This window comes from Schistosoma haematobium, chromosome 1 (assembly GCF_000699445.3).
Source record: "Schistosoma haematobium chromosome 1, whole genome shotgun sequence".
NCBI classification, from domain to species: domain Eukaryota; kingdom Metazoa; phylum Platyhelminthes; class Trematoda; order Strigeidida; family Schistosomatidae; genus Schistosoma; species Schistosoma haematobium.
This window is the reverse complement of record NC_067196.1, coordinates 52394724-52410889: the sequence shown is the minus strand read 5'-3', so window position 1 is coordinate 52410889 and position 16166 is coordinate 52394724. Positions and strand designations below refer to the sequence as shown.

The following is a 16166-nucleotide window of genomic DNA, read 5'->3' as shown; positions in this document are numbered from 1 at the left end:
CTTGAGTCATGTATTTATCCGGATTATATCTGGAACTATGTCATCCAAAGAAAATGAAATCGGGAATAATAAAGTAAGGATGAGTTATTAGTCAAGTATTTTGGTTTCTGAGACTATGTTTTAAAATGTTTGTTTAAAATCCAAAGGATTAATATGTCAGATTATCAATGATATCACTATGTATTTATATAATATATGTCCATCTCCATATGTACTTTTAAGGATACTACAATAGAACGTCGTTCTGTTGTCGATTTTGTCGTTGTATCAAACTTAAAGTATATTCTTCTAGTCAAATCGGAACCAATTAACTATTTTAGCGTCAAAGGAATTTAGAAAATTTATGATTTTTTACATAGTTTGATATTACTTTAAGATTATCGAAGTCATCAAGAATTTGATGCATTTGACCGATACCGTTTCAGATTGTTTTACCTAGTTATCTGTTTTGTTTTGAACGAGGTTCACTAACAATATACTGTGAATTTAGTTGATAAGTAACCTATTCATCCTGATTTTTCCCACTTTTTAGTGGCAGCTGAAAGTTTTAATCCAGCCACAATAACTGATTTGGAACCTGTTGTTCATCCAAAGTCTGTAGCACAAAAACTTCGTTTAGCATCAGTCGTTAAACCAATTTTCATTTTTCGTTCATTGGATGAGGTGAGTTATGGGAAGTTTGTTCGTGCAATCCAATTTTTGGTTAAGCTTTTATGACAATGCTGATTTTCAGTGAGATGAATTGCTAACAGTAGGATTTCTCAACTTTCTAATTGTTGTACAGCAAACATGAAAACAATTATTCTGATGCATCCACATAGTTAATCTCGAGTTAAACTCATAAAGAAAAATTGTTTTAATATTTGAAGTGGCACAGTGAGTATTTCCAAACATTATTAAAGTATTCGTCTGGAAGTCAAGTGCTATTTATGGCATTAATGTCTGCCTCAGGTTGTCGGCACTTTGTATTCTCTGGTATGCCTTGAAGATTCTAAGTTGTAACTCGCCTTAAGATGCACTTGCGTGGTTCGCGCATAGTATGTTCTATCCATTTCCATCGTCTGTTCCCGATTTCCTCGTCAACTGGTAGCTGCTTTTTTTCTACAACAGTATGTTACCACTGGTGATCTTTGGCCAATAAATCTGGAGTACCTTGTGTAAACAGCTATTAATGAGTACCTGTATTTTTATGATAACAGTGATGATAGTCCTTCGAATTTTAGACCTCTGCAATAAAACTATTTTAACGTTAATTTTGAGAATTCTAAATTTGGTGTTGGCTGACAGTTCTTTTGAGTTTCATATATTATTCTTTTGTACAAATATTGTCCTTGTTATATTGGTTTATACCATCATAGCTGCATCAGGTACTGTTTGTTTATCACTGGTACTGCCCAATTACATAAAGGGTTCCATCTCTTTCAGAGTTCACCATCAAATGTGATTTGGTTGGTCCCGACTGTTGTATATGCTGAACCCTAATGCTCCTGAAGCCGCTGCTACACTTGAATTCTTTGTATGTATGTGTGGCTACGTACGCTATAACACGGTTAAGCTATCTGCAAAGACGAAGTCACGCTGCTGTGTCTAAAGTGTCTCTTCTGTATTTTCTGCTTCTCCTAAAGTGTGGGGGTCACCATAATCCAATTGACAATCGGAAGTAAGAGTAGGCAGCCTTTGTGAGGGTAAGTGCTGCCGCCTATGACATTATTGTTTAAAGCTTACAGAACTGCCAGACACACAATATTCTCGCTTCTTTCTCCCAGCCTGTGTCACCCCTTGGTGCATTCATATCCAGTGTTGTCCATGCCGACTTTGGCATCTAGATCCTCCATCAGAATAGTCAGGTGTTTTCCTGAGTGTTTTTCTGACATGAACTACTGCCTGCCACGAAACTGTTCTCCACCATTTTCGCTGCTATTGTAAGTGGAAGCGTAGCCCTGGATGATATTCATTGTAATCCTTTCATATTTTTGGCTTTAAAGAATGCTAAGGTGAGATTCTTGTCTTATAAGTGCTTTCTCCATGCTTCTTTGGAGAGTATCAGTGAAATGCTTTGCGTAGAACAAGAACTTTATTCTTCGTCTTCAGAATACAATGACAACTCTCCTGAAGTTGGTTTTTTCTGTCCAGATTGTGTTCAGTGTGTTCCACCTATTTCAAGGCGAGCCAAGTTGCATCATATATCCGCCGCTATTTGAATGAACCTTTTAGTTTCTCGCGTTTTCCAAACATTTCATTTACCCATAATAATTGGTGCTCTATCTATTAGAAGGGGCATTGGCTCCGCGACTTCAGAAGAACCTTGGCTTTTATGATTAGGCGTCATAACTGTTCTACGTGAAAACCCTTTAACTCACAGGGCAGAGTTTGACTGGTGTAAATGATTTTTTCTGGCCAGCGTTTTTAAAGCTAGGTTTATTTTAAGTAATGGGGTTACTAACCCTACTCTCAACCATCGTCATTTATTCGTTGTCAGGACCGACAGTAGTCCTGGGGGGCTCTAGGTATAGTTAACAATCATATTCGAAACTTAATATTTCTTACCTTTCTTCTGCATTTGACTAATTATGGAAAAAATCAACTTAGGCTCATGACTATTATCACTTATTCACCTTTAATCAAGACTGTATTCTACTCACAATAATTTATTATATTTGATAAATACTTCGTATATAAATATATATATAGCAGGATTTTTTTTAGGTTAGCTTGACAACATGTATATGGTTGAGCATAACACGTATGTAGTCTGTATAACATCCCTACAAATATTTTTATACTTCTTATAGCCGGAATTATAAACAGTATATTTGATGATGAACTCACACTAATTGATGTTTATTAGTTTGGACAAGTCAAAAATGTACTATATTAGAAACCACTAATTTTTAATAGCTTTCTAAGTAATTGGAGCGGAAACATACTTGACATAGCGTTTAAATGCTTGTTAGCAGTAATCTATGTTTCACATAATTGGCTTTTTAGAAAATGAAGATGAAAAAAATATGTTTAAGAAAAGGAGATCAAAGCAAGAATTATGTGATTTAAAGTTATTCATTTGTGGAAATAAAACTAAGGTTGAGCAAAACGTCTCTTGTTTGAAAATGAATTTTTTATTTTTTACTGAACATTACAGCTATCCTAGTCTTCCAATTTGTTGACTTCATCATGGCTAACCACGAATTCTTTAAAAGGTTTTTAAAACCATTTTTGGGTTTATATTGTAAAATTCTCTGATTTCCTCCTTAATAGGCAGAAACACTCAGCCTGAATTCTACTGCCGCCCACAGTCCAAATTTACTAGCAATTACCATTCATGTATTCTTCGTTAGGATATAACAAATTCAAAATCATATTTAATTTACAATCAAAGCAACAAAGTGTCGTCTTTGGCTTTGGTATATTCATTGGGTTAGAGTGAAATGACAACCATTATCTATGTGTTGGTTTTATACAGTCACTGATTAGTTTGGAATTTCATTTTTTTTATACATCTGTATAACATGTCACCTTCCATTAAGTAGTCACTAGTAGTTTCTGAAAGGACCAAAAGGAATCTAAAAGCCTAAGACTGTTATACTACTTGGTTTCTAATTTTAATCTTTATTCAGAAGAAAATTGTTTAAGGATTTCACTATTACCACAATTAATATCAATTTTTCATACAAAATACTGCTGAACATAATTTTTACAACAAACCGGTTTAAATGTTTCAAATTAGTTTTCCTATGGATAAATTAATGATCTACTAACTTCTGATACATCTTTTCATCTATAAAAATTAAAGTTTTTCACCTGTTATCTTATAAGATTATCCTTTTTTGTTTATCCTCATTGTTAATTATTTTTTTCTTTCCTCACTTTATATTTAACAAATAGATTCAACTGAGAAGAGTAATCGATGCGATAAAAGAAACACCTGTGACTAAAGGTCAAGTAATTATAAATCAAGGTGAAGATGGTGATTATTTTTATGTAATTGAAAGGTGAGTGTATTAAATGAGCTAAGACGCTGGAAATATAAATAGAATTTAAGGAGTAGAAAATAATATATATATAGGATAAATGGGCTAGATTGTTTTACTGTTAATTTCTTATAATTAAATTGTTTATTAAGCAATGAGAAATCTTCAAATGTCTATGCTGTAACGAGTTATTAGTTGGATGTAACTGACAATAATATAACACTACCATAAGGTTGTATATTCCAATATTTATTGTTTTTCCGAACGAATTAGTTGTCTAACTTGAAAGTTTATTAATATTAAGAGTAAATAATGAAATTTCAGTTTTGAAAGGAATTTGGGTATCTAAGCTTGTTATATGAAATAACCTACTGGATAAGTGAAATTCTTTAGAATAACTTTATTACCTTTGAAATGGAATGGTAATCAAAATGAAATTTAAGTTAACAAATGTAAGAGGGATATTGCAACAAGTTTCTCTTGTCATTCACGTACCACTTTAGAAGACACATATAATTATACAAAAATGCAAATAAAATTAAAATTTTCTAAAGAGATAGAAGAACTATCTTCAAACACCATGGTTTTGTGTTCGCTCTTATTTTATAGCTTTATCATTACTTAATATAAGGCATTATTAAAGATTTTGAATTGTTTGAGGATAGATCCAAGTGGTCATTAGTCCTGTTTTCTTTAATGATAGACATGGACAAAGTTGCATGTGTAACGAATGGTTTGTACTTGATAAAATAACACCTTTTAGTTATTTTGAAGATCTTAAATAACTATTCTTAATCATGTTTATAATAAATATAAAAGATCAGTACCGACACAGCCGATAGTTTTCAAGGTGCTAGGTAATATAACAGCATAGTATTTGTCAAATGTAGAGAATAAATAATGAAAAATAATATGCTGTATAGTTTATTTTATCAGTTCATAAGATCAGTACGATTCTACTGAACGAAACTAAAACCATCCTGTAATTTCCTACTTATTATTAATTGTGCGATGTCGTTAAGTTTAGATTTCTGAACATAAATAATGTTTGCTAGGCTTTAGTGGGGGTATCAGTTGAACATTTACGTTAAGTGCTGACTTCATAATCGTACACATAGGTAATACAACCTATTAAAATTGAATATCATTACATTTATGAAGAGAAATTTCAATACTTTCGATCAAAGTTTAGTGTAATTAGAAACTGGCTGAGGAAAGTTGTTGCTGTTAACCGTTTCATTATGTACTATCCTATTTATAAAATGAAATAACTTCACAATGAAATTTATAATTATCATTGTTCAGATCGAATATTAATAAAAATGAGGTGAAAAATGTCTAAATTAAACTCATTAATTTTAATTTATAATGTGTACTGTATAAAAACGTTGTTGGTTGTTTATAAAATATACTTTTTTTTTGTCTTATGAATGTTTATAACGGACTGATTCAATTAATGTGTATTAATTTGATGTGTATATATTTCTGTAAATCTTACTTAATAAGATATAATCTATTATCAGTGTACATATTTTGAACTGTATCAAAATGTATATGTTTCTTAGATTAGATTACTTAATTGTTTAAGAATATTCTATATATGCAATTGGTAGAATACAATGGGATTAACTTGGAGTTCATCCACAATAATATATAAGACTTATGGGATCAAGTTTCTAAACGATTTGAATACGTAAATGAAGAGCAAGAATTTATCGATTCGAGTTAGTTTACATCACAAACTCTATTTAACCAGACATTTAGTGAAACCAAAAAGAATTGAACAGTATGAAATCCACAGATTGAATAGTTATCTTTAGTGCTGTTTTAGGTATGAGGGCGGTTATCACGTCCCGGTTGCCCACCGTGGAAGGGTTTTTCTGGAGGTACCTGAAAAAGAAATTGGATTAAAGGTGGTCCTAGTGACCTGAGAGCGTGACCGCAGTGCTCGAGGGACAACTTCTTGAAATCGGTCACCCACGACCTTTTTGTGGGTAATTTTCGTGTTAGCTCTGAACTTGTTGAGACATTACCTCCGGAGACGGATATCCGTGAGATAAAGCGAGGTGTGCATTTTTAGGGTCGACGTTTTCTAACCCGACCCCTCCTTGTGGGAAGGCAGCATCGCTGTTATGCTGGTTGTCTGAAGGAAACACTTTACTTCCATCACACCTCTGTACAGTCGGCAGTAGGACTTCGCCCTCAGACCTTGATTTGCTGCTTTTAGTCTTATCGCTCTTCAACTGATCTGTCTGGCATAATAAGACATTGAGGAACGATTGTTCCAGCTAGTATAGCTCGATTGGTTCATTACGATAGGCAAGCCCGACCACCACGTCAAGGTAGCAACAACGGTCATGACAGATTGAACTAAGGATTTTCATGTCTCTCAATAAGTATAAAACCTTTTAATCATTATCAGTTCATTCTTGAAATAACTTTTAGTTAAATAAATTATGCGAACCTGTGCTGAAAAGTAGAGTTATTCAACTGAGATACTTGTAGATAGATCACAGTTCTTGTTAAATTCATACATTTTCCCCCGAATATTTTTTTCGAACTGATTTGTGTATTTATCTTAACTCATTGCATTAATAATAGTAATAGCTTTAGTGCATTATCAACTCACAAATATTTCGATAAATTCTTTCTTATTTATAAACGTGAATAAGGAAAGAACAAATATTTTAAGCAGTGTACTTATTTTATCTTGGATTTTTCCCAGCTGCTTACAACGTAAAACCATAGTATTAATCACTAAGAATGAAACAAGCATACGTGTACATTATATCAAAAAACGTCTTAGATAAATTTAGCTGATATTCTGCTACAATATTTGTCCTTTATTTAAACTCAAAATAATTTGTTAGTGTTATAGCTGAGCTTTTGGAATGAATTATAGTAGTAATTCATTTACGTTGGTTTGCATTTTTCTGTTGTGTAATAGTAGGATTCACTATCAGATAAATTCTCCTGTGGAACTAAGGTTTTACTAATGTTACACTATGCTACCCGCAATGTAATACACCAAATAATGCCAGTTACAATATTCATAGTTATAATTTAATTCTCTATGCCTTTGATCTAACCGTATAAAAGTGTTTTAAGGCACCGTTTATATGTAACCACAAATAACAGAAAAAATTTTCATTTGTATCTTCTTTAGAAATTGATTACTAATTCTTTTAACAAAGTTTTGATGTGTTATGTCTCCGAATTCACTGAACATTATCAGTTCTGTAAACTAATATAGTTGTCAACTTAGCTTATAATTAATTAAATATATTCATATATTCATTTATCGTAACTAGATATTATCATGTTTTCTCGTTAATTAGATTACTAATCTGTATAGGTAAAGCTTCACCATGTTTTTTTAATTGTGTTGATATGTTGTTAGTGATAGTGTTTCTGCGACTAAATTATTTGTTTGTAAAAGAGACTATTTCTATTTGTGGTTTTGTTAGATATGTATGAGAAAATATGTACATTAAAGTACTTTGTTTGCTCATAAGGGACAAACTGGTTTGTTTCCATTTTAGTGGGGACTATGATATAATCATAAATGGGAATATAGTAGGAAGTTACGCTGGATCGGGTTCCTTTGGAGAATTAGCACTTATGTATAACACTCCTCGAGCGGCTACCATTATAGCGAAAACAGATGGTGTATTGTGGGCTTTGGATCGAACAACGTTCCAACATATAGTTTTGCGACAGGCATTTTTAAAACGTCAACTTTATGAGAACTTGCTATCTTCAGTTCCGCTTTTAGGGAGTTTAAGTGCATACGAACGTACTAATTTGGCGGATGCACTTGGGAGTCATACCTATGAAGATGGGACGTGCATTATTCAAGAGGGTGAACCAGGAGAAGAAATGTACTTTATTGAGGAGGGATGTGTTGTAATTTCTACCAAGAATTCTGTAAGAAATATTTTCATCATTTGTTTATTTTGTTTATCAATATTAATAATTTGTCCTTTATGTGATATCACTGAATTAAGTTTTTTATAATGTACGATATTCCGATTACCATATCTTACTTTTTCTCTGATGGATTGATTTTTTTTTCAGAATACACAAATTATTTGTTTCTTCTAACACCATCTACATGTAGCTAGTTTTAATAACTAGCGACATATGTTTAACGCCATTTTTATTATTTGATTGTTCATAATAACAACTTATCAATTGCTTTAACGAAATAAATAGTCATGCAAAAATGTTCCATTCTTATTGAGATACTAATGACGCCATTATTTATAGGTTAAAAAGTTAACGATATGTCCCATAATAACTTATTAAAGTTCGGTAGATATGATAAAATAAATTTGAAATAGTAACCATATCGGAGAAACGTCATGAAAATAAATCTATTCGGGTTTAACAACGTGACGGAGAAAGGATGTGGTTTGTAAAAATTACAAGTCACGAGCATGTAGAAGGATTTTATTTTCATACACAATATGAGTTTTCTATATGTATATAGCAAGGAGATCACCAATACAAAATGTCAAATGAATATGTACTATCTCTTTTCTTCCTGGTTTCTATTTACCTTGCCAATGATTCAGAATGATAAGTCTCTTTTCGTTGAATAACCCGTGTTCATGTGATAATTTATCATTGTAACCACCGCTATGCCCTTTTTTCCAACCTGTCACAAACTCTCTTTTTAGTTTCTGGACTAAAATAACAGATTTTTGTGCTTTTTTAATTCATTCGGAGGATTGTTGTTATTAACGAACATATTTTACATTATCATTATTAACAAAGAATATGTATGTATTTAATTGCACAGCTTTGGAAATAAATTCATTGGAAAGCAATATTTTCGTTAAACAACTAAATATTAGACAAAAAAATGTTTAAGATAATTAAAATCTACTATTCTTTACTTCTTAGCTTCATTTAGGCGACTGGTATAATTTCAATATTTAGAACATCAGTAGTTTATCTTTTATTGAGGTAGGAAATTATAATTATTGATTATCTAAAGTAGTCAATAATTAACATAGTTCAACTGTGTTTTATCTTGGATAAAGAATACACTGATGCAGTATTAATTTAGCCGTCAGTTTTATCGCACAAAATCAACGTTTGTAAATCGTTTTGATTAATTAAAGAAAAAATGATTTCTACTTGTTCTGTTTAATGATTAGGCTGAAAAGTGGGCTATTTTATTTTATAACTAACCAATTTTTTTTAGTGCGGAAATATGTATAATTTTCATCCGTATGGTGTTTATCTAAATGTTATGTCGACCTCGAGAAAGTTGGTTTTGAAGTTTGTAATTACCACTAAAAATATTGGACTTGATATATTCAGATAAATTAAGCACTGACTAGATTGTTTATGATAATATATCTGTTTTAAAAGTTGTTTTTGATCTTGAATTCAGAACTACTAAATGTGATTGTATAATATCCTATGAATTTCAGATACCATTGTCATATTTATAAAAGAGAGTATTGTCTTGAACATTGGCTGTGATCTATGACATACCAGCAACTAGTTGAAATACAAACGACTTTCACATCATATATGATTATAAAAAAAGGGAAACCAGTAGGGAGTTTTCTTGTCAAAATCTAGCACAATTTAAAATTATTCTTAACACAGATTTTAGTTGCATTATGTATGTAGCATTTATTTGAATTCATCTTTATATTATTGTTAAAATAATAGTTTTTCAATACTATATTTTAATGAATTTAGGAGTGTAAATACACTCAGAATCTTAATGATAAACTTCCATAAGTAATGTATTTGAAAAGACATATTCGCTACATTTTGTTAGTACATAATGTCATTTTACAACTTTCCTATTTTGTACTAAATGTGTTTCTGTTAGCTAATAAATTAGTTTTCGTAAGGATACAAATAATACCAGTTTATCTCATATCATGTTCTCATATATGTCAGTATTGGTAACTATACACAAAACTTATTTGATGCTTAACTTAGTTATGGTAATTCAATGACGGATCTTATTGTATAGAAGGTTTGACAGCAAGCCTTTACTATATCACTCATTCAATTATCTATACTAAGTTAAATGAGACCCCATATTAAGCGTTTTTTTTTCGCAAACTCATAAAACGTGGTATCATTGCTGTTACAAGGTTGTTAAGCAATGTACAATTACAGTAGAAAACTGATTTGGTTAATTATAATGAAATTGTAGCTCAGCTAGATAGGGTGGTGCATTGTATACCATTGCTCAAGAGGACTATCTAAATTGTCTGCTGAATAAAAGTGATTTGGCGATTTAAGTAACTATTTCCTCACGTGACAAAAAAAACAAAAGTTTCATTTATTCATCATTTATGATGATACGATATGTTTCTGTAGGGTACTGTTTCAGAAAACCTGAGAATTCTGATTGATACAAGATTAATCATTAAGATTTATAGACTGATATTCAGAAATAACAATCAATGCGAATATCTTTTATAAAACCGTTTGTGAATTGTTTCTTCTATTTATGAAGAAGTACACGGAAAAAATCAATTTGTTAGCGATTCAGTATTTGTTCTTATCATAAAAAATAGTTTACTTATTTTGAAAAAAGTTTAAATAAATAAGTAAATATTTCTAAAAATGCAAATAGGTTAGAATTTTATTTCAGTGGGAAAAAATCCTACTGAGTCTTTACTTTTTTTAATGAGTTTAACTACATTAATAATGTAATTTTTTCACAAATAGAAAGGAGAGGAAATCGTACTCAAACAGCTGCACAAAAATGATTATTTTGGTGGTACGTACATTATTGTATTATGTTGCAATATAATGTTGATCATTTTCTAGTACTTTTCTTAAAATCTGAATAATTTTTTGTTATGTATTAAAACGTCAATATAATAGGTTTGAGCACTTATATCTATAGAGTACATTTGGTGATAACTTGCATCACAATATACAGCTAATCACTAATCATGCATGTTTATATTCTAAAAATGTCGTGGTTCTTTTCGGAGACGTAGCTGTATGTTTTTTAAATATATGTATAGGTGTGTAAATGTAGCTTAGTTAATTTGCTGATATTCCGTTAGATATTTACATTAATGATTAAGGTATTGGTTTTTCTGTTAGCCTATAGTAAATTTTATTTACAATTGACTGAGGATTTTTCTAATAGGATCCAATCAATGGGAGTTGTGATAGACTGAATGCCCGTCACACAACAACAATTCGACGTTAACAATCTACATGCGAATAGAGAAGACGAAACTGAGGATAAATTTATATTCCATACAGAAGTCATATTTAAAAAAGAACAACTTTTTACTGTAACACTGAATGACCTTGAGTCACGTAACAAAATAATCCAAAATGCGTTTCACAACCAATCAACTAACACCAAATGGTCTTGAGAAAAGATCAATTAAGGAGATGTCATTGTGATTATCCTTTAAAAATGAACCTACATGTGTTTATAAATAACTAAATAACTTGATCTCTTTATAACAAAATGTCCCAAGATTCACTGTAACAATAGTATTTTAGACAGAAAGCTTTCGGTATTTAGTCTCTATTTATTGAATTGATAAGGTACACTTTCATTCATTACAGATTCATTTATAATTCATATTAGTTAAATAGTGTGACTTTGTGCGGACAAATTTATTGTATCTTCACAGTAGATGCATAATATGCTAATAATTTGACAAATTTTATTTTCTGAAGCTTATAACCAGCTTGTGATTTATATTATTCTACAGTTTTCCTTTCAGAGAAGTCTTTACTTGACTCTACAGACTTGTTTATACGAATCAGTTTTTTAAAATATTTGACTTCACTAATGTAATTTCTGATAAGGTTATAATAAATAATATTTTTTTTATCTTTTACAAATAGAATTAGCGTTAATTTTACATGAACCCAGGAAAGCATCAGCTCGTGCTGTTGGTAGAACTAAACTTGCAGGTCCGTGAATATTTCAAGTCTTGTTGGTCTATATATGTTTTGATTATTCTGAAAAAACATTTTTACTGTCTAACAAGTTTATAATTTCAAGGCTTTATCAAGTAGTCAATAAATGAATGTTCTTATGGTAATTTAGTTGTATGATGTATTTTTTTTTCTAAAGACATTTTTAGGCATATTCGATGTTCAGCAAATCATAACTAATAAAATTGTCAAGGTCCACCTCACAATGAGATACATGACTAATAAATCTCTAACATCCATTTGAATGCGTCAAAACTGTTCCCGAAAGTTTATTTAGACAAACAATTTCTTTTATAAATCTAGTTAGTGGAGCGTAAACTGTTGGATGATTATCAATAGCTATTCTATTATTTAAAGCTTATGTATTTTAACTTAGTGTACGTATGTGTTATTTGCTGAACTTCTAATTGCCATGTTGGCTACTGATAATGCTTAAAAACATTTGATCCCACAAGTGTATATGCTTACAAACTCTGATTTTAAAAAAAAGTAATTTCAAACTACATCACTTAACATCGATATAATGTAGGTATTAATGCACTAACAAATGTTAGAATGTGAAATATACTATATTACCGTTCTCAGTCAGTTTATTAAAATTTATGTCAGTTTTCATATCTTCTCTCTGCTCGTTTCGTTGTGTATGGAATTTGCAAAATATTTATCTTTTGAGTTATTCTCTCAAGATCCTCTTTCTTTCCTTTGTTAGTTCTGGATGTATCAAGTTTTGAACGACTTATGGGACCATGTATAGAAATTATGCAACGTGAAATGGGACGTTATCGTACTCAATTACTTGAAACTTTGGGACCCGATGATATACGTAATAATCCTTCATTGGCAAAATTCGTAGAATTCGAACAGTAATTTCAGAAAAAAGAAAATACGAATATGTCAACTATAATGAATTATGAAAACAAACTACAATTGTCTGTTCTCATTCATTTCTTCATATAGATGTTTTACGTAAATGATCGTATTCTCAATGTTTTGTTGATGAATTTCTGTATCTTTCATGAATATAAACGTTTAACGTTTTCATTGTCTTTTTACAATATCTGTAACGTGATTATTCTCACTATTTTCACATACATTCAATTATCGAATGTATTTTTAAAAAAACTGATGTTTATTATTATCATTATTATTCGTACAATATCATATTGTAGGCATATTAAACTAATTACTTCAAATACTACTTATAATCATATACTTCTTTCATACAAATTCCATGATACACTTTACAAAATAGTTTGATTAATTATCTTTTCATTATTATTACTATTATTATTTTCCTAATAATTTAATAACCTTTATCAATTCTCGTATAATGTAAATAATTAATTGATGATTGGGTTTTTTTTTACTTGAATTGATGTGAAGAAAAAATAAAACAGATGGTGAAAATTAATTGAAGAAAAAGAATTTCTCCATTAAATAATAAATATAATTGATCATTTATAAAAAGAAAAAAAGAAAAAAGAAGAATTGAAAAGAATTTCATTGCATTTCATTCAATCAGTTAATACTTTACTTGTACACTTAAATTTATTTAGTAAATTGAAGATAATAACAGATGAAAAATTATTATATTTATTGACAATTATTATTTATTACTGCTTATAGTTCATATTAATTTAGTTGTATTATCATTCACTTTACAGTGGTTGTTGTTGTTGTTTATTTAGAGTTGACATTATGATTATATATTTTAATAAAATGAATACAATAATAATAACAATAGTAAAATAATGTACTATTGTTGAATAATGAATAAGTATTCATGGTATTTATTTCCACGGTACATACGTATACAACTATGATCCTGAAGTAAACTTTCTCTTATTTTGTTTTCTTCCATGCTAACTATCATTCATGTTTAGTGTGTGTGTGTGTGTGCGTATGCATGGTAATGTTTGTACTACCTCTTTTTCTTTTATGAAACAATGTTTGCCTTCTAGAGTGTTTATAGTTTATTCATTTGTAAATGTACAACTATGAATAGATTTTATGCAGTTCTAAATTTTGCTGATAGTTGAAAATTTTCTAATCCAACTAAAAGGTACTTTATATCATTTGTGGTAAAGTTATTATTTTATTTAGTTGTTTTTTTTAAGTAATGATATATATGTTCGCTGTGTGTTATTTATTATTAGAATCCTTCATGTTTGTAGTGAAATAATAATCAGATAATTTCAATCGATTATGACTTCATTGATTTCTTTATTTCTATCATACTACACATCAATAAAAGAGAAATACTTTTTGATTGTTGATTTGGAAAATACCGAAATGTTTGAAGTGACGTATTTAGAATTGGTGTTTGGAAAGATATATATATATATATATATATATATATATATATATATATATATATATATATATACAATTTAAGAAAATATATTGGCTTTAATATGAAAGCCTAAACATCCAATACAAGTAGTTTCATCTCTATTATTCTTTTTTTGGTTGGGGGATAAAACCTCTGTTTTACAATCTGTAAATTGCTTTAATGATTACAATTTCTTGGGCAATGATTTCAATTTTTTTCTGATCATAGTAATTACCTATTACATGTGATCAGGTCAGTTTTTGAGCTGATTCATATGGCCTATAATAATCGAATTATAAAATAAAGCGAATCTGGTTCAGTGAAACCTCATATTTTAGAACTAGCTAGATATAGTATGTTATAGTACTTAAAATTGAGACGAACTTTTAAGTTTGAAATATAAATTTAAGTTTAGTTTTGCAGGAGATATTTACAACGTTCACAAGTAGATAAGCATATTTCATGTCCACTGAGCTTGCTAGAAACATTCATTTATAAATAAGTATATTGGCGTTTTTATTCCCCTGAAAATTAAAAAATAAAGTAATTTTAAACCCTAACGTTAACTAATTAATTCATCATTATCACGATATGTATTCAGCAATATGTAAATTTTTGTGTTTAAGCCTAACAAAATCAAGAAACACGTTCCAATTTTACAATCTACTATAAAAAACTTCAGTGCTCTTAGTGAGACTAAATGAGACAACAAAACATACAGAATTGTCACGTAACCTAACCTAACTGTGAGGACATAAAATATGGAAGGTTATCGGTGTGTTTGTTTGTAAATCAGATAGTTGAAACAATGTTTAAGAATGAGAATGTGAGACAAGAATTAATGAGGACCGGGACATTGTCACAATAAGTTGCACCATAAATTTAACGATACTTTTTGACAATTTACACAACATTTTGAAGATCTCTGAGTAAAAATCACACGATGAGTTTCAACATATTTAAATTGAATGAGACTGGAAGTGAAAATATATTTAAGGTGAATTGAGGAGTGATTTATTCAAATGATTATCTGTTTACTTCTGAATTCACAGGTTTAGTTCAAGCGTTTTGTTGACAATAGATCTTACAAAATGTATAAAATTCTACTCTTGCTTGGAAAGCATTTCAACTGACTTTATAATTTTGACACTAATACAATTAATTTTAAAGCAAATCCACTTGTAATAGCTATGTGAACAGGGTCAAATTAAGTGCTCTGAAATTTGTATGTGAACCTTTCGTCTTTTCAAAATTGACGTACAACTAGGTAATGTGCAGAATAGAGCTCTCTTAGTAACAAATAGTTGTTCTTGGTTACTGATGATTTTGTGAGTCACATAAAAAACGCGTTCTATAACAGAATAGTCTAATTATTGTTTAAATAAAGCTTTCTGATTTTCCTTGTTTTAAGGAAGTTATATTCGTGATTTAAGGCTGGAACCTTTTTTATAGGAAGAATAATGTTTGTTTCCACGCCTTAAAGAAACGTTTACTGCAGATTTAGAAATACCAGATTTGTTTGATGTCTATTACATAATTTCGCAATTTTATTTACAACTTTCCTGTTTTGTAAGTGATTTCCATTTACTAATGGCACTTATTTGCTTTCTGTCTTCTAGAAGATCTAAATGCTGCCGTCAATCTTCAATAAACGTTTGAAAATATTTGACTCAATGTATGCTGATAAGTAAATGTGGAATTGTAGCTTGTAAAAAAGAATATTCAGTTTAGAATAAAATAAGTTCCAGTTTTCTCGACCTTCAAAGACTTTTTATAACATAACACTCACCAGCGCATAATAAGTAGATTAATGTCTTCCGTTTCATATAGAAAAATGAATTATTTTTACTTCGGATTATAATATTTTCATTCCGTCTATTCACCTTAAGATACTGTTTTAAAGGTGTTAG

At 29.9% G+C, this 16166-nt stretch overlaps 1 protein-coding gene across 1 annotated transcript in view; it reads left to right on the top strand.

Annotated features, from left to right (window-relative positions):
* The window catches only part of PKA-R2 (cAMP-dependent protein kinase type II regulatory subunit), a 34516-nt gene extending 20358 nt beyond the window's left edge, over positions 1–14158 (top strand). The window contains exons 3-9 of the mRNA XM_051209028.1: positions 533–663; positions 1426–1685; positions 3883–3989; positions 7511–7895; positions 10680–10731; positions 11832–11900; positions 12634–14158. Coding sequence (XP_051074447.1) covers positions 7590–7895; positions 10680–10731; positions 11832–11900; positions 12634–12791 — 585 coding nt within the window. The 5' untranslated portion in view covers positions 533–663; positions 1426–1685; positions 3883–3989; positions 7511–7589 and the 3' untranslated portion in view covers positions 12792–14158. The remainder of the gene's footprint in view (positions 1–532; positions 664–1425; positions 1686–3882; positions 3990–7510; positions 7896–10679; positions 10732–11831; positions 11901–12633) is intronic.
* Positions 14159–16166: the final 2008 nt, after the last annotated feature.